The 18354-nt window shown below is 47.1% G+C and overlaps 1 protein-coding gene across 3 annotated transcripts in view; it reads right to left on the bottom strand.

Moving 5' to 3' along the window:
• The window catches only part of LOC146796143 (uncharacterized), a 182823-nt gene that overhangs the window by 77978 nt on the left and 86491 nt on the right, over nt 1–18354 (bottom strand). For all 3 annotated transcript variants that reach the window (XM_085628529.1, XM_085628527.1, XM_085628528.1), the window contains exons 3-4: nt 856–945; nt 284–376 (exon numbers count right to left, since the gene is read on the bottom strand). In XM_085628529.1, the coding sequence (XP_085484655.1) occupies nt 284–376; nt 856–945 (183 nt within the window). The remainder of the gene's footprint in view (nt 1–283; nt 377–855; nt 946–18354) is intronic.

The raw sequence follows: 18354 nt of genomic DNA, 5'->3' as shown, positions 1-18354 counted from the left end.
GCCCATGGGAGAACTCTGGTGTACCTATGCACTTAGCACCTTAGTACCATATACTAGGGGCTTACAAGGGTACACCTGTAGCCAATTGTAAAGGTACCAAAGTACTTACCATGTCAATTTAGGAGAGAAAGCACAGTTGCTGTGGTTCTGATTAGCAGGATCCCAGCAAACTAGGTCAAAAACACAGTGACACTAAGCAAAAAGTGGGGCTAACCATTAAAGCAGATCCTACTTTCCTACATCCAACAAATGAGGGACATGCTTTATTGCGACTAACACTCACATGTGCTGCTGCTGGCTTCAGGAATTACACTGCTGACTGGCTCTTCATCTTCTTCATTTTGCAAGTGAACTGGAGTTTTAATGACTGGAGAACCTGGATGCAACAGAGAGGGTCCAAAACACATTTTCTTCAGAAAGTTTCTTTTTGTACACTACACAATACCACCTACTGTATTAAAACACACGTTTGGATAACTGTTTGAGAAACATTGACTAAACATTGCTCTTTTGCGTTGTAGAAGAATATTTTTTGAACCCTGATCTAACAGAGGCAGTGAAATAATATTCAGCTGTTTGGGTCTAGTCATGCCTCTCCTGCCTACATCAGTGTCAATAGGAAGGAAGGCACCAAACACCTTTCCCTAACAATACAGGCCAATTTCAGCTTAGTAATGATGGAGAAGAACAATGTAGGGATATCAGAGGGTTTTGTCCAAGTACTTTCTTGCACATCACTTAGATATAGCTTCTGGAACCAGTGATCTATATTCCCACAATGTGACATCAAAACACAATCCCTTTCTCCACTAAGCATCTCAGGGGATGTCTGCAAAGTGAAACCCATTCACTCACATGTGCTGATTACACCAGGAGGGTGATCATTCGACAATTGGTCATCTTCTTCATTGTGCAGAAGAAATGGAGGCTTGACAACTGGATAACCTGAGTATAACAAAGAAAGTTATTGTAGGATTTGTTGACTCCAAAGAAATAGAGATTTCCCAGATAAAAGGATTGGTACTTGCATCCTTGATGAAAATGTTAATATATATTCGAGATTCCCCTTAATATGGGTCTACATCAATTTCCACCTCTATCAATTGTGGGTCTGCACACATCCCACCACCAACTCCTGATTTTCTTTAGTAATTGGTCGGGCATTACTTCCCTTAAAGAAACTCCCCAAGAAAAAAATGTAAACAGAATCTATTTAATGGTTACTGGTCCCCAAACATGAAGTTAATAGTCTCAAAAGAGATGCTCAACAGCACTCAAAACAACAGATTCCTGCCCCCTAAACCAGCGGAATTTATGAACCAATAACTGGTAATTCATGGTCCCCAAACAAGCATTTTCTGGCCTCTAAGACAAGCCGCAGAGGGCTTCAAACTAATGATTTCTTGCCCCTAAACAAGCAGTTTCTACATCTGCAAACCAACAGTTCAGGAATCCTAATGCCAAAGTTCATGACTTCTATGAGATTCAGTGTTAGGTCTCCAAAAAAAACCCTCTCTGCCCCCAAGAGAAGAAGCTTATGGCCTCCAAATCCAGACGTTTATTACCCCTAGAAAGAGCAGTTCATTCTCCCAGAGCCAGTCACAGCCCCAGGGTACTCACTACAGAGGTAGGGACAGCAGTGACTCTAGGTCTACAGGACACCCTGATAGTGATACTGACTCTTCTACCATTTTTCTTAATATAACTGTCTGCAGTGAAAGTAGCCAGGATGAAAATATTATGCAGTTTAAGGGTCTGAGTTAGACCCTGGAGGGCCGTTATTATGTCAGAAACATGAAGGATATCCTGTAGAACTTCTTATAAATGCCATAGGATAAGATTGAATAAGGCATATGGGACATCTGTCACCTCTGTGATGGAGTAACCCGTCTGCCAAGCTCTAGATCACGTTTTTGGGTGAACAAGGGAACCCGCAAGGTAAATAAGGACCTTGGGTATCAACTTTTTATCACAAACACAGGTCCTTAAAGAACAATTTATAATAATAATGAATATAGACTAGGATCAGTACTAAATTTTAAGGATGTCCAGCCGGACAAACAATTTAATGATTCCAAGAATTGCTAAGCATATTAGGAGCACATAAATAGAGTGGGACACAGTCCTGCGTCCTACATACAAACTAAGACAATTACATTTGAACAAATAGCATTTCAGGCAAAAAGGAAGAAGCTTGTGGCCAATGGTGATAGGTAGGGCAAGCTTTCAGAAAACAATATTCACACTAGTTTTAACTCAGTGGTTTAATGTGCAAATTTGTTTAAAAAACAACAACGTTTCGATCCCCTTTAGCAAAATATTGGGATCATCATCAGGAAGGTTAATAACAAGCCTGAATTTATACACTGCCTTAATGAGGGCAGATTCCTCAACTAGTACAAACTCTAGATCAAGGCCTATGTATATTCATTAATGAGTTAATGTCCTCTTAGTCCCAATCCTCTTTAATCTTAACTACTGAAAATCTAAGAAGTCACTGATGACAAAAACAATTAGGGAGAGCTTTGTAAACATAGCTCAGCACAGGTGAACTGACACACTCAATCAATAGAGTAGATGTTATGGAAGTAGAGAGTCATGTACAGGGCAAGATCTTTGCCCCTCCCCAATAAGGACAACTGACCTCATTTAGAGTTTGGTGGACAGGATACTTTGCTATAAATGTTGCAGAATAGCTAGTGTGCCAAACTGATGGTCTGCCTGCTCTATTTAGAGTGAGGCAAACCATCATGTTTCTGCTGGGACAAATGTTATACTGACAGACCAATGGACTTTTGGTTATTGGTGCATTACATAAGACTATTTTCCCCATCAGGAGAGGATGGCCTGATGTACTTCTTTTCTCTGCTGGACTTCCAGGAAATACCCGGTGGTCCAAAAGAGGGAAAAAGAAAAGTGATCCCCGAGCCTGAGGAGAAAACTCTAGGGTGTTAGCGTAATTTTTTTATGTTTAACAAAAACAAACAAGTTTGCTGAGTGGCCTCACCAAACATGGCAGCCCCTTAGACTTTGAATGCCTTCAAAAAAGCCGCTTTGGCGGCATCTCCTCTGAAGGCACCGAAATGTTCACCAGGAAGGCAGACCGCTCTAAATATGGTGGGTGGTAGTCCGACAGTGCATCAGTGGTAATAACTCTATTCCCCTGGATGATGGTTCATGCACAAATTGGTATGGGAGAGACGGAGACAGTGTTCCTAAAGTGAAGGTCCCATTTTACAGAAAATATTTTAATTTTGCATTACATAAACACCCTGAGGTTTGCCTGGGACATGAGAGAGTCTTGCTGAGAAGCCACCAGGCTCCTAAAAAATACACTGCAGAATTAAAATGTATTTAAAAGCACGTAGAAACAGGGCATGTAATTGGCCACAGCAGATAATATAGATCCCACCTGGGTTTACACACAGGGCAGGATTATTTGCCCACTGAGTAAGCCTCTCAAGCCTTGCTCTTCCCTCTTTTGAAGGGTTCAAGCTATTTGATCAGAATTCAATACAATGACCACCTATGCAGGTAATAGTCATACTACCACAATAACACAGAGGTCACACACACGCCCTAACAGGGAGATTGTCTGCCCAGAAGTAATCCCTTCTTCCCAAGATTTACTATTTGGTTTCCAATTTAGCTTTGTTTGTCATCAACCTGGGGTGAGATTTTTTGTTACATTAGGGCAATGCATCCGAACCTCTCAACTTTGCAAAAGTGCACAATATATTCATTTGCTTAGAACAATGAGTGGTTATAAGACAATCTTGCACAATTAAGGTGATCACCTGGCAAGGAAGTGAGTTTTGGTCAGTGACTGTAAAATATTCAAGACAAGGGGTCAAAATTCAGGACAAATATCCAGGACAGAAGAGAAATTTTATGGTCACAGCTGAGGAGGCTGAGCAATTACAAAATAGACGGCTGGTACATGTACAAGTTAAAATAGGTGTATGCTCCTTGGTTTCTATGATACATATCAAACACTCACATATAGCTCGACTTATTTAAGGAATAAAATAAAGATCCAACATACACACACTAAGCAGAATTTGACTACCGATATCAGGGGAAGTTGACAATTTTACACCATACCAGATTTCCCTTGTTGATGGAGGGATCGGTGAAACCCCACAAACAAGGTGGTGGGGACAGCCTGGCACCAAGCAATGGAACTTAATAACTGCAAAAGGCCCACCAGGAGCATGTGAAAATTTTACAATTCAACCTAGGGAAGGTACACATTGCGGCTTCCCATAAACTACCGTATAGCTCAGGCGTTTCTTTCACATGGGGAACAACTATTAACACATAATGTTTAGCCACAGAGAGACCAACTCGATTGCAGGTGTGGGAGAGAATAACATGAGCGAGAGAAAGAAATGGGGAGGGAGGAGAAAGGGACACAGGGGAGACAGCTAGTAAACATACACATTCTCAGAGTGCTTACACAACAAGGAAGAAAGGAAGTTCAAGCCCCCGTATGTTCTTGGTAAGGAAAGGTTTTTCACAACCAGACTGCTTGCACTGTATGGTAGACTGGACCTGATCAGCCATGTTCACTGGAAATACATTTTGCTTTCTTCTACGCATTACTATTTTATGTGTTTAATGTCAGCTTTAACTTGATGCATGAAAACGTACATTTTTGTTTCTTTATTAAATATGAGCTCTGGATGCCGATGCAGTGAGCATTTTTAACTCTCTCACCACATTTAGATAAGTGCCCTATTTGAGCCGGTGGTTTCTTGTACTTGGTGTCATCACTTAATTATCAGCACTTACCGCTTATGACAGTCTGTCACATGGTGATGCTGTTTGTCTAATGTAGAGACAAGCACAAAAGTTGTTTATTAATTCAATATACCTTAAAATAGCTATTGCCAGCCTTCCAAGCCATTGCTACAACTTTTGGGGCCCAGAATAATCTGAATTGTCACACTTGTAGGTTTCTATAGTTGGTGGGTGTGCTGGCTCGCTGAGAGAGCATGGAGAATCTCTCCTTCCACAACACACCTACAGCTTCTGAGGTCAATAAGATGTTATTATAACAAGCTCATAAGTAGCTCTAAAGCAAACTACTTTAGGAAGCAACTGGACAACGCCAAAAACAGACCCAAAAATCTTTTCAAAATCATTACACAGCAAGCTAGGAGCAGATCTAACCAACTTTTCAAAGATAATTTGCTATTTCCAAGTGGTGACGATTTCTCCGCTCATTCACTGAAAAACATGAGGAAGATTGAATCAGACCTATTTTTTCCTCTTGGTATCCACTAGGCCAGGCCCAATTCAATCTCCTCCCTATACCTCCCAGAATGTGGTCCCTTCTCGCTAATTTACCATAAAAAATAATGCTGCATGTACTAACTTAAAACTTCCTGACGAAGCTGAGATACTCAAAACACTAATAGCAATTAATCCCTCAAACCACTTTAAAGATCCTCTAATTGCCATCAGAGAGGTTAAATCCTCCATACTACCACTTTGGTCTAGGAGTATCAGTACATCTCTCTCCCAGGGTATGATCCCCAATTGCCTAAAGATAGGGCAAATTACCAGAGTCCCAAAAAACCACAAATGTCGACTTGTCTGACCTCAACAATTTCCATCCTATTACTAGTACTATGACACTAGCAAAACTACTTGAGAAATCCGTACTCTTACAACTCTGCAACCACATCGTACAGTTTCAGCACCGTGACCATTGCCAATCTGGCTTTAGAACAGGCCATAGCACCGAAACGGCTCTGACACACATTGTAGATGATGCCTTGAGACTACTTGATCAAAACAAGCCCTGCCTACTTGTATTCCTTGACCACTCCTCTGCTTTTGATACGGTCAAATACGACAAGATGATAGACATTTTGGAGAAAAGGATATGTTTATCTGGTCCCGTCTTAAGCTGGTTTTCCTTGTTCCTTCATGATAAATCTCAACAAATCAAAGTCAATCAAAACCTGTCTGATATTACTCCGGTATCCCCTGGAGTACCTCAAGGATCCACACTGTCACCCATGCTATTCAATTTGTTCTTGGAACATCTTACCACAATTCTTACACACTCAAATATACTGTACTCCCGCTGACCCATTTCAGGAAGGATCTCAAGACCTGGCTCTTCAACTGAACCAGCGGCCCCTCCTCCTCCTCCTCAATGCCTTGAGACCCTCACGGTGAGTAGCTGTGCTATACAGACTCCTGATCGATTGATTGAGTACCTTCATGAAAGCGGATGACATACAGTTGTACTTGAAAATTTCCTCACCTGAAGATATAAAAACGTTTAACCGCACCCTACTGAAAACCCAACAATAGTTAACCCGGAACCACCTTATGATAAACACACTCAAGACGGAATTTCGCCTTATCGCCCGCTACAGTCTCTCTATTCCAACAAATGAATGGCTCAAACAGCTTACAGCGCTCAACTGCACTCCACATGTTGATTCTACTAGATTGTTAGACTTTTCATTGGACAAATACCTGAATATGCAATCATATCATTGCAACTACCAGAGGAAACTATTGCAATTTGAACACTATAAGCAAAAATCAAACCTTTTTTTTACCTCCAGGTGAATTTCAGTTAGCAATTCAATCCCTAGTCATCTCCCGCCTAGACTTCGGGAGTGCCACCCTTGCAGGACTACCCACACCAGGCTGACTAAGTTAAGGGCCACACTAAACTCAGCTGCTAGGACACTAAACTCAGCAGCTAGGCTCATCATGGGATCTAGCAAACGCGACCACGACACCTGACCTGAAACATCTCAAACTGCTCCCGTTTGAAGCTAGAATTTAATTTAAGATTGCCTACATTACCCATAAGGCTCTTCATCACAACACTCCTATCTACCTGGCTAAAAAACGTGAACTATCGGGAGGGAGTCGCTCGCTAAGAAGTTCTAACTCTGTGTTACTGAAGCCACAAAAGTTCAACTAAAAGAAACCTTAGAACCGCTCCTTTTCGGGTCTTGCCCCCAGAATATTGAACGCAGTTCCTCTTAAAACTAGATCTAATCCTTCGCCTACCTCCTTCAAACGAGAATTTAAAAAGCTGTTGCTGAATAGATACCGTCAGCATTAGTTACTGAGCAGGTCCATGAGTCCAGATTTCGCCAAGTTGGAATACCCTACATGGCCCCCCTCGCAAACCATCGTCAGAAAACACGGACTCAACAAAGTCTTATACGCCGAGGACACCCTGCTCATCTTCTACCTCACAAAGGAACCCAACATCAGCAGGTGCAGTTTCCAAGAAGGGACTAAAGACGTCGCAACCTGGATGAGCAACAGCTGCCTGAAGCTCAACTCTGAGAAAACAGAAGTCCTCATCTTCAACTCCACCCCCTCCGCATGGGACAACATCTGGTGGCCCCCCACCCTGGAAACCAACCCAACCCAATGGACCACACACGCAACCTCGGCATCATACTCTGCCGACCTCGCCCTAGTCACGGTCCCCCACATCCACAGGGCCAAAGCAGGTGGCACATCTTCTCCTACCTGGTGACCAAGACCTCTGCACCAATTCAGAAAGGACCTAAAGACCTGGCTCTTCGAATGATCTACGGAGCTGCTCGCAACCCCCTCCCTCCCAGCGCCTTGAGACCCTCACGGGTGAGTAGTGCGCGTTAAACCCCCTGATTGACTGATTGACTCTTCCTATATTCATCTCTGTATCCTGTGTATTTTAAGTAGTTTTGTTCACATTGTATACATATTGTTTCTGGCCTATTCTTTTTTAGATCTCGCCTGGCAAAAGCAGCACATGCGCTGCCCTCGCCCTGAGAGGACCTTTTGCGATCATTTCAGCCAAAGCTGAATGCACACGCGTACAGATGGACAAAGATGGCTGCTCTCGCCATTCACCAAGCTAAACATGCACGCGTACAGACAAAAAAATGCACTCGCATGTTGACAGCCTGACGCCATATTTGTTTACTTTAATTAGCGTAGAGATGTGCACACGCGCGCATTTTTGTGTCCGTAGGCGTGCATGGCGGCGTGCTTTCGCTTTCCCTCCCTCCCCCCGTCGGAGTTTGGAACTGTTCCCAGACGGGCTGGTGACCTGGGCATTGTTGAGGGCAGACACGCCGCACTCGGGGAACGGGCTGGTGACCTGGGCAGCTGAGAGGGCAGACACGCCACACTCGTCTATCAGAGACAACGTGGAGCGCTTTCCTCAGGGCAGATTTATGGCGCATGTGGCAACATTTTACAATATACGTATGCGGGTACTGCCTGTTTGTATTTTCAACTGAAAGTGCGTAAAAGAGATTTAAAGAATGCACTAGTTGATGGGGTGAGTTTGGGGGCACGTATGTTTTTTTAATTCTGTGCTTTTGTGTTCCCTACTTGTGCAATAGCCCGGCGTGTTTACAAATCCGTTTTTCCCCCTAAATGGCACGCGGAGGCACCATCTGTTTTGAATGTTGGGCTGTGGTGACCCTGTGTTCCTGCTTGGCTACCCACCAACCCCCTTTCAAAGACATGCAGAGAAATGCCATCGTTTTTAGTAAACCACCCTCAGTGGTTGGCGGTCCGTGCACAAAAAGTTGGTAGAGCATGTGAATTAGTTATATGATGACGTAGAAGGGGTTCATGACAGGAAGGAAACATGTTTAAGTGTTGGTTTTTGCCACTATTAATGAGCTGTTTTGCAAGCTTGGAAGAATATTTAATGTTCAGGTTTGAACTGGGAGGCACTACTGGGGTAGTGTTAGACCTGGCACCTTGGCGTGGGTCTCCCTTCCATTTTTTGCTGTTGCCTCGTGTTTTTGCTGGTGTTAGATGCTTTGGGCACTGTGCCACTGCTGTCCAGTGCCACAGTGCAAGTGCTCCCTATTGTAAATTGATGTATGAATTAGTGATTCCATTATTGGTTTGTTTGGTTTACCTGTCAGACCCTAGTACAGTGCACCAAGAGTGCCCAGGGCTGGTAAATCCAAATGCTGCTGGTGGGCTTGCAGCACTGGTTGTGCCACCCGCAGAAGCAGCCTGTAAAAGTGTGTCTAAGGCCTGCCATTGCAGAGCCTGTGTGCAGTCTGTTACTGTCATACTGACTGGGCAAGTGCACTTGCCAGTCCCTAAACATTCCTTTTTCTTCATATCAGACACCCCTATGGTAGGCCCAAGGGCAGGGTGCATTGTAAGTATAAGGTAGGACATGCCCTGGTGTGTGTGGCATGTTCTAATAGTGAATTACAGCCATTTTCATTTTTTCACTATTGCAAGGCTACCTGTTCTCCATTGGCCAGAATGGGCAGTTTGATTATTACATCTTATAATCCTAACTGACTCAGGATACATGGTAGAAACTCAAATTTAGTATGCCTGAACTCAAAATGATAAAATACATATTTTAGTGAAGTTGGGTTTAACATTCTGTGTTTGAAAATACCACTTTTAGAAAGTAGGTATTTTCTTGTCTAACCATTCAAACCTGCCTCTGCTAGGCTGTGTATTCCTTGTCTGGAGTTTGAGTGACAGGGCTGGGGAATTCCAGGAGACAGGGTGAGGCAGCCCAGTGGTGAATAGAGAGATCTGCATCTAGATGGGAGGGAGGAGTTGCACCTGGGACCTGAATAGGGCTGTGCCTTCCCTCCACAGTGCTGGCTCCACCTCCTGTGGTGCGTCTGATGTCTCTGCCCTGCAGTCTGAAAGGAAAGAAGGAGTCATGTAAACAAAGTGCTCCAGGACTGACAAGAACTGGTTTGGACTAGGCAAAGGCCTCTCTGCCTCCAGAGGACAAAGGAAAACTTAGTATAAATATTGGGACCCGAACACAAGAACTTTAGATCACTTTGGGAAACAAGAAGAAACCTTTGCTGAGGAGTGGAACCAGAAGAAACTGAGGAGAGACTATCCCTAAGCTGAATGGCTGCTTGGGGGATTGGCCTGCAGTGGTTGTCTGACTGCCAAAGAAAGGAGAAAGGACTTTGTGTGCATTTTCATTCAACTTGTGTAAGGATCTCCAAGGGCTTGGAAAAGAGCTTGCCTCCTGCTGAAGTCTCAGGGACAACAGACTTCAACCACCAGCTCCCCAGAATTCTTTGGAAGTGCCTGCTTCTGTTTGGGCCATCTGAGGGACTGCGTGTCGCAAGGAGCTGGAAGCGCGACTCACGGAGAAGAAGCGTGTCGCAAGGAGCAGCCGTTGCTGTCGCATCTCTGAAGAAGGATGTCGCCTCTGTAGCTGACGCATTGCACCGCATCAAGAGAAGCGTCCCGCAACACCGAAGAAGCGTGTCGCCGTCGCAGCCGCTGCATCTCTGAACAAGGGTGTCGCCGCTGGAGCTGTCGCATTGCACCGCATCAAGAAAAGCGCCTCGCATCCACGGAGAAGCTTGCCGCCGTCGGAGCTGCTGCCGTCGCACCACTGTACAAGGGTGTCGCCGCTGCAGCTGACGCATCGAGCGGAAGCGTCTTGCATCGTCGGACAAGAGTGTCGCCACCAAAGCCGCTGTCGTCGCATCACTGGACAAGCGTGTCGCCGCTGCAGCTGACGCATCGAGCCGAGATCTCTCGCAACATTGGATAAGCGTGCCGCATCAGGAAGATCTAGAACAATCACAGGAGTAATACCCGTAGACCCAACTGAGATTGGGTAAATACTGTGTAAATGCGAAAATATCTCAGCAGGATATATTAGAATTACAAGAAGCTAACAAAAGAGAGGAGGCTTGAGGTTGTTCTTTCAAAGCGCCAATAGGCGTCATATATTTAGAAGATCAAATGAATTTTAAACAGTAGTGGTAAGAGCACAACAGGGTATAAACACTAAGGCAACCCTAGTGGAGAAGGTGTACAAAGTGCTCGTGCTTGTGAAACAACGGCGCAAGTGACAACGTGAACAAACCACAGCAAACGGCGCAAAAGAATAAGCAATATATACAATAAAAAGGTTCATATAGCAATTTACTCATTGGTATAATTAGTATTTTTCATTATTTCAATGAACCAGGTTAGCATGCGCCAAAGACATTTGAGCTGGTGGATAGTGGTCGACGGCGTTTCGATCCTGTCAATTTAGGATCATCTTCAGGACCTGGGTCGCCTATTTTGGGAGTGCTCTGTGAAAAACAAATTACGCTCTGACACGCCTATTGGCGCTTTGAAAGAACAACCTCAAGCCTCCTCTCTTTTGTTAGCTTCTTGTAATGTCTTGTACATACCAGTTTAAATAATTCTAATATATCCTGCTGAGATATTGTCGCATTTACAACGCATCAGGAAGATCTTCACGTCTTTATTTCTTTGTACCAAACTTTCATCGCATCACCATCGTTGCAACACTTTCGTTGCCCTGCGTGTCGCATCTAAAGGTACATTGAACTAAGAGTGTCGCATTTTAAGAACTAAAGAGAACTAAGCTAAAACTACCATTTTTAAGTAACAGTATTGTGGATTTTTGTCGTTTATGGTCTTGTGGTAAATCTATATAAAGAATACTTATTTTTAATATACAACTGTGTGGTGTCCATCTGTAGTGTTGTCACTTGATTACTGTATGTGTTCACAAATGCTTTACACACTGCCTCCAAGATAAGCCTGTCTGCTCGTGCCATGCTACCAAGGGGGTGAGCAGGGGTTATTTTAGGAGTGTACCCCCTTACCCTGACTAGAGGCAAGGGTTCCGAAATTGTCACAAGTGCATACCTGTGCCAACTAGAGACCCCCAAATCTAACAGGTAGTTTACTAGCACTTAGGTGGCAAAGAATGCTTTAGGTGTTATTGTTAAATGCAGGTGCACGCCATGAACTCTCTGGCTGTGGTGCGCCAACGGGGTCGCCCTCCACCCGTGACAATCTCGCAAAAAGTTGTGTGTGGAATTCCATTTTTCAAAACTGAATGTGTGCACAATGTAATAAAAAAAAAAAGCATTGACACAGCCAATAGGTCTCACCTTTGGGACCTTATAAGTGTTTAGCCATGCAACAGTTAATGTTGTTGCACCAAGGATATTGTACTTTATAACTAAATACTTATAAGGCTCCAAAGGCGGGACCTATTGGCTATGCCAATGCTTGTTTCTTTTGTTGACACTACTTATTTGCTAGTTGTAGAACATATTGCTAACTGTATTCTTATTTGTTTGTTGCTTGGTTTTTCTGTGTTTAACTTGGTTTGCTATTTGTACAATGCTCCGATACCCGGACGGATCCTATATGCGCTAGATAAAACTCCCTAAATAATTAGGTGGCGCTGACAGGAGCAATGGGCAGGTGCAAGCAGAGGTGGCCTTGTGAAGTGGACCCCGGCACTTACTTTTCCACAAATTAGGCACTGGCTCAGATGCAAGAGAGTAGCTACCACTGGTGCAGAGGGTGTAGTGGCACCAGGATCCAGAGGCCTGAGAAGCCTACTTAATCCTAATTATTGCTGCATTGAACCCAATCATGGACACATTTCCTTCATTCCACTAGAGTTCATGACACTTTGGCTACGCCACTGCTAGGATGCATCACTATTTTCTTGAATAAATAGAAGTAAATTACTTATGTTATGTTATGTTATTTATGCTTATAGAGCGTTCGATTACCCTAGGGTGTCCTGGCGCTAAGCACCGATTACCTGAGGAGCGTAAGGCCTAAAAATGGGAAAAGAACAATGTCTTCAAATCATTCCGAAAAGAAATGAGATCTGGAACATTTCTCAGTTGGAAAGGCAGTTCATTCCAAGCCTTAGAGGCACAATGAACAAAACTTCTGCCTCCCCAGTTTGTTTTCTTAAAAGGGGGAGTTTTTACTTGTTTGGAGCCAGTTAACCTTAGTGTTCTGTTTGGGATATACCATGAAAACTTGGATTTAAGGAACTCAGGACCTGTTCCATTCACAGCTTTAAAGACAATACAAAGCGCTTTAAAGCGAGATCTCAAAAGAACTGGAAGCCATTGCAATTTCTTGAGTACTCCCTTAACTGAGACGAACCTGGGTGTTCCGGTCAGCAATCTGGCTGCCGCATTCTGGACCACTTGCAACCTGTTCAGATGTTGTTTTTGAACATGAAGATATAAACTGTTGCAGTAGTCGAGACGCGACATTATGAGTGCCGTCACCACAGTCCTCAGGCCCCTCTCAGACAGGAAGAACCTCATTTTCTTGATAGATAGAGAGTGTCCGTGGGCAGATAGTCCATCATCCATGCACCAATCACAGGGCTCCTGGGGGTATGTAGTCCTCTGTCCTTATCTATTCCTCCTCTTTCTTTAATGCTGGCAGCCTGAGATAAGTGTTGTTTCCCTTTCCTTGGATTGGGTGTGGGAAATGTCATGTTTTCTTGTGATGACAGTTAATATTTCACTCGCGCTTCACGCGCGCTGTCTGCTAATGTAATTAAATCAGCTGGCTTTGTTAACGCGTTCATTTGTAGCGCGCTCTTTTTTTCCTCACAACTTCGTTCTTATTGTGCAGATTGTATTTTCATTCCCTTCAGCTGCTGTGCGAGGGAGCCGCTAGTCGGTTTCCCTCGCTCGCACGGCCGTGGGAGCGTTCTTCCTCCCTAACGGCCGGTTGTTTTGGTGCTCAGGCTCGCGGTGCTCCTCCTACCGCTAGAGGGCGCCTGGCGCGCGCCTCATCGGCGAAACGTCTGGCATTCTGCGCATTCCTCGCCCGCTTTTCAATGCCAGAGACGTTTTCACCGAAGAGCCTGCCCTGCCTTCTACACCCGTGTGGTCTGTTTCCTGCCCTGAGGCAGTGTTTATGTAAACTTTTGAACGCTCGCTTGACGAGTCTGTATCTGCCATTAGGCAGTAAGTATTTACCTGCCTTTAGGCAGCAAGTCTCTTGACGATTACAATCGCCTTGGGGGGGTCTGTACCTCCTTAAATAACGCTCTGCAGAGCCAGTATTGGGTCCCATATTGTTGGCAGGGTGCCCTAAGTTTTCCATCGCACCAGGGCTGTGGATCCCAGGGCTTGTTCCCTTCTAAAACGCGAGCACTGCCCGCACCTTATTTAGGCTGACACCCGGCCCCCTACACTATAGAGGTTACCCTCTTTTGCCCCACTTACCTGCTTGACGCTCTTCAGGCATGGAGTCTTACGACGAGGAGCCTTATCAGCAGGACGGTCAGTGGGAGGAGGATCCCTTATCTGACCTACAATGGGAGGAGGACTATTATGACGCGGTGGATGATTCTATCCACAGGGCGGTTGAGCAGGCCATGGGGCCCTTGGAGGATCGCCTTTCCCGTAGAATAGAGCAGGCATTAGCTAGGGCGCAGAATATTCCTCCGCCTTCCTCCGTTTCCGGTGGTACTCTTGGGGATACTCAGCCTCCTCCTGCCAAACGGCCTAAAGAGACTGGAGTGGATGTGGATGCTTTTGCTCGCCTTAAGCAGGCGTTCCTAGCGAGTAACCCCACACCGGCAACTCCCGCACCTTCGGGGGAGGTCGCAGACACTGCTGACGACGAGGCTGGTCCATCCCGTCCCTGGCGGCCGTCCCGTCCAGAACCGACTACCGAGGCGCAAAATCTTTGCGCCGACATGCTAGACCCTGATGATATTTTGCATCCCCGCTCCTCGGACTGGGCGCCTTCAGAAAAAGTCGCCCAGTATGTCGCCAGCAGAATCCGTCGGCCGTTAGAGGCCACAGCCAGGAGCTGTCTTAGGGCGGAATGCCCCCGCCCTTCTCTGGAGGGCAAGGTTGCTGCTACACCTGAGATTGACCCACGCATGGTGACTTTCTTGCAAAAATTTGTCAAGGACCCTAAGCGGGGTATTGACAGGTCCTGGCGAGCTTGCCAGGACAAACTCCTTGATGTTCTTGGGCCTGCCACCAAAATTCTTGATATGGCCGAAGACGCCAAAGTATCAGGCTCTCTCATTTCTCCTGACACCCTCTCTGCTTGGGCTCAGCGCGTTGTGGTGTTCCTAGGGAACGCTAACTGCGCGCTCTCTACAGAGAGACGCCGTAGCTTACTCATCAAGGTGGACCCCAAGCTTGGCGACCTCGCTGACTCTGAGGCGGGCTCCGTGGCCCAGGGAGGCCTTTTCGGAGAGCCCTTTATTAAGGAATTGGGTAAATTTGTCAATACCTTCAGCTCACTGGATAGAGCCCATTCTACCATTAGGAAAGTTTTCCGTCCCCGTGTTTTCCGGGGGGCCGGACGAGGCAGGGGCCGCTCGTCCGGCCGTCCTAATCAGGGCAGAGGGCAAGGCTCCGGTAATGGCAACTACCAGGATCAAGCCAGATTCGGAAACTTCTACCCGACAAGAGGTCGCAGAGGAAAAGGCAGAGGCGGTCGAGGCGGTGGAGCCTCCAACTCGTCCGGTGAGTGTTCTCCCTTCTTCCCTTCTAAGAGTGGGGGGCCGTCTGGCGCATTTTTTCCAGGCCTGGACTTCTGTCACGGGGGACGCGTGGGTACTGCAAACGGTCCGAGGGTTCCACATAGAATTCCATGGGGAACCTTTCCAGTCGGCTCCCCCTCGCCCTCTTTCTTTTTCGGCCGCCGACATGGCGTTGGTCGACCTAGAGGTCTCCGCCTTATTGGACAAACACGCTAACGTCGAGGCGCAGCCTCACTCCAGAGGTTTCCTCAGCAATATTTTCTTGGTCGGCAAAGCCGACGGGACTCAGCGTCCAGTTATCAATCTGCGGGAGTTCAACGAGTGGCTGGTTTACCGCCACTTCAAGATGGAGGGCATTCATCTTTTGCGCGATCTCCTCAGGCCCGGCGATTGGATGGCGCGTCTGGACCTCAAGGACGCTTACCTGGCGATTCCGATTTTTCCCCCTCACAGGAGGTTTTTGCAATTCCAGTGGCAGGACACGGTGTACGAGTTCACCACCCTCCCGTTCGGTCTGTCCTCCGCCCCTTGGTGCTTCACCAAGGTTCTTCGGCCCGCGATCGAACGTTTGAGGGCATCCGGCTTGCGCATGATCGTCTACCTGGACGACATTTTGATTATGGCTCAATGTCCTCGGGTTTTATCGGAACACCTTCAATCGGCGGTGAATCTCCTTCAGAGTTTAGGCTTCATTATCAACGAAGCGAAATCCGTCCTGCTTCCAGCCCAACAAGTGACGTTCCTAGGATTCGTAATCGACTCGGTGGCAGCCACCCTCAGCCTGCCCTCTCGCAAAATGACCAAGATTCGTCACGAGATCAGAAGGTCCCTCGCTCAGTCGCGCCTCTCTCTCCGCCAACTGGCCCGCATAGTCGGTCTTCTCTCAGCCTCCATCCAAGCGATTTTTCCGGGCCCATTGCACTACAGGGCTTTACAACGCCTGAAGGCACGGCACCTTCGCAGGGGCCTCTCGTACTCCCGGAAAGTCCTCCTTTCGGCCGAGGCCAGGGAGGAATTGCAGTGGTGGCTTGCCAATATGGAAGCCTGGAATGGGCGGGCGATCTTTGGTTCCGCGCCTGATATCGTCATCGAATCCGACGCCAGCAGGTCCGGATGGGGCGCACGATGTGGCGAGTATGCTCCCGGAGGTGTGTGGTCACCGCAAGAGCAGCGGCTTCACATCAACTGCCTAGAGCTGTTGGCAGGGTCCTTTGCGATCAAATGCTGGACCAAGGACTCGGTCCGTTCTTGCGTCCTTCTCAGGATGGACAACGTATCCGCGGTGCATTACATCAACCACCTGGGGGGACCCGCTCTCGAGCGCTATCCGACCTGGCGGCGAATTTTTGGCAGTATTGCCTCGACCATCATGTTTCCGTCACGGCGGAATACCTTCCGGGCCACAGCAACCAAGTGGCGGATTTCCACTCTCGGCATGTTCAGGACGTGAGTCTGTGGGGAAACTTCATCCGGGGGTGTTTGCGGACCTCCAGAGCTTCTGGGGCCCGTTTTCGGTGGATCTATTTGCATCCCGGTTGGATCATCAACTGCCCCGCTTCTTCAGTTGGCGTCCGGACCCTCTGGCGACAAGCACGGACGCTTTTCTCCAGGATTGGAGTCAGGACACGGGTTATGCCTTCCCCCCGTTTTCCATGCTAACGAGAGTTTCAGCGCAGGTGCGTCGCCAGGGGGCGGACATTGTGCTGATATCTCCGATTTGGAGATCTCAGGTTTGGTTTCCAGTTCTTCTGGAACTTTCCTGGGATTTTCCAATCCTACTACCCCGCTTCCCGACTCTTCTCCTCGATCCCGACGGACTTCCTCACCCGCTCATAGCGAAGGGCTCCCTTGCCCTGATGGCCTGGCGGATTACCGGGGACGATGGGCGATCCCGGGCCTTTCGGGAACAGCTGAGAAGCTCATGTCAAGGGCTTGGGCCGATGGTACGGTCAAACGATACCGATCCACTTGGAGACGTTGGGTGCGTTGGTGTGTGCGACGGAATCTCGATCCCGTGGCGGCTGATGTGACCTCAATCGTAAATTTCTTAGCCGCTTTGGCTGAAGACGGGTTGGCTTATAGAACCATCAATACTTTTCGCTCGGCCATTTCGGCCGGACACTCCTTAGTGGACGGCTCCCCGGTGGGAGAGCACCCTTGGGTTTGTCGCCTTCTCCGGGGCATCCGTCTTTCAGTGCCACCGGAGCCTCATTATTCCCAGCTGTGGGACGTGAACCAGGTCCTAAATCTTTTCTTGTCTTGGCAACCGAACCGTTACTTATCTCGGAAGGAGCTTTCGGCCAAATTGGCTATGCTTCTTTGCCTCGTATCTTGTCGACGAGTGTCGGATGTGCGGGCATTGGATGTCTCAGGAAGGATTTTTACCCCCTTTGGGGTTACTTTCACTATCCGAAGGCGAACGAAATGCGGTACCACCTCCATTTCCTACCCGGCTTTTCCGGACTCTCCTAAACTTTGCGTAGTGTCCTGCCTCAAGGCTTACGAGGAAATGTCGGACGAGTTCCGTCCTCCCGGAGAGCGTCAGTTGCTTATCGCGCTGAGGAAACCGCACAGGGCGGTCTCCTCCCCCACGATAGCCCGTTGGGTTCGTTGGGTAATGCAGGAAGCAGGCATTGACCTCCGTCTTTTTGGGGCCCACTCTACTAGAGGGGCCATGGCTTCTAAAGCGTTTACCCTGGGAGCTCGTCTAGAAGACATTCTCAATGCGGCAGATTGGTCTTCGGACTCCACCTTTAAACGGTTTTATTTCAAACCAGTGCTGGATATGGCACATTTGGTGGTGAGCAAGCTTTAAACGAGCATAATCCTCGCCTCCGGTCCTGACATAGAATGAAAAATTTCCTAGCTAACGTAACGGAAAGTTTCAATTCTATTAAGGACTCGGAGGCGAGGATTATCCCACCCAGGGTATCGGTTCTGGGGATACCTTTCCCACCCTCGTACTGGGGTAAGTAACAGGTCTTCTTCTGGATTTGTATTTTGCTTGTACCTGTTCAATGTACCGACATTCTTTCCTTGCAGGGCTA

The sequence above is a fragment of the Triturus cristatus genome, chromosome 10 (assembly GCF_964204655.1).
Source record: "Triturus cristatus chromosome 10, aTriCri1.1, whole genome shotgun sequence".
NCBI classification, from domain to species: domain Eukaryota; kingdom Metazoa; phylum Chordata; class Amphibia; order Caudata; family Salamandridae; genus Triturus; species Triturus cristatus.
The sequence above is the reverse complement of the archived record's forward strand: the minus strand, read 5'-3'. Positions and strand labels throughout refer to the sequence as shown.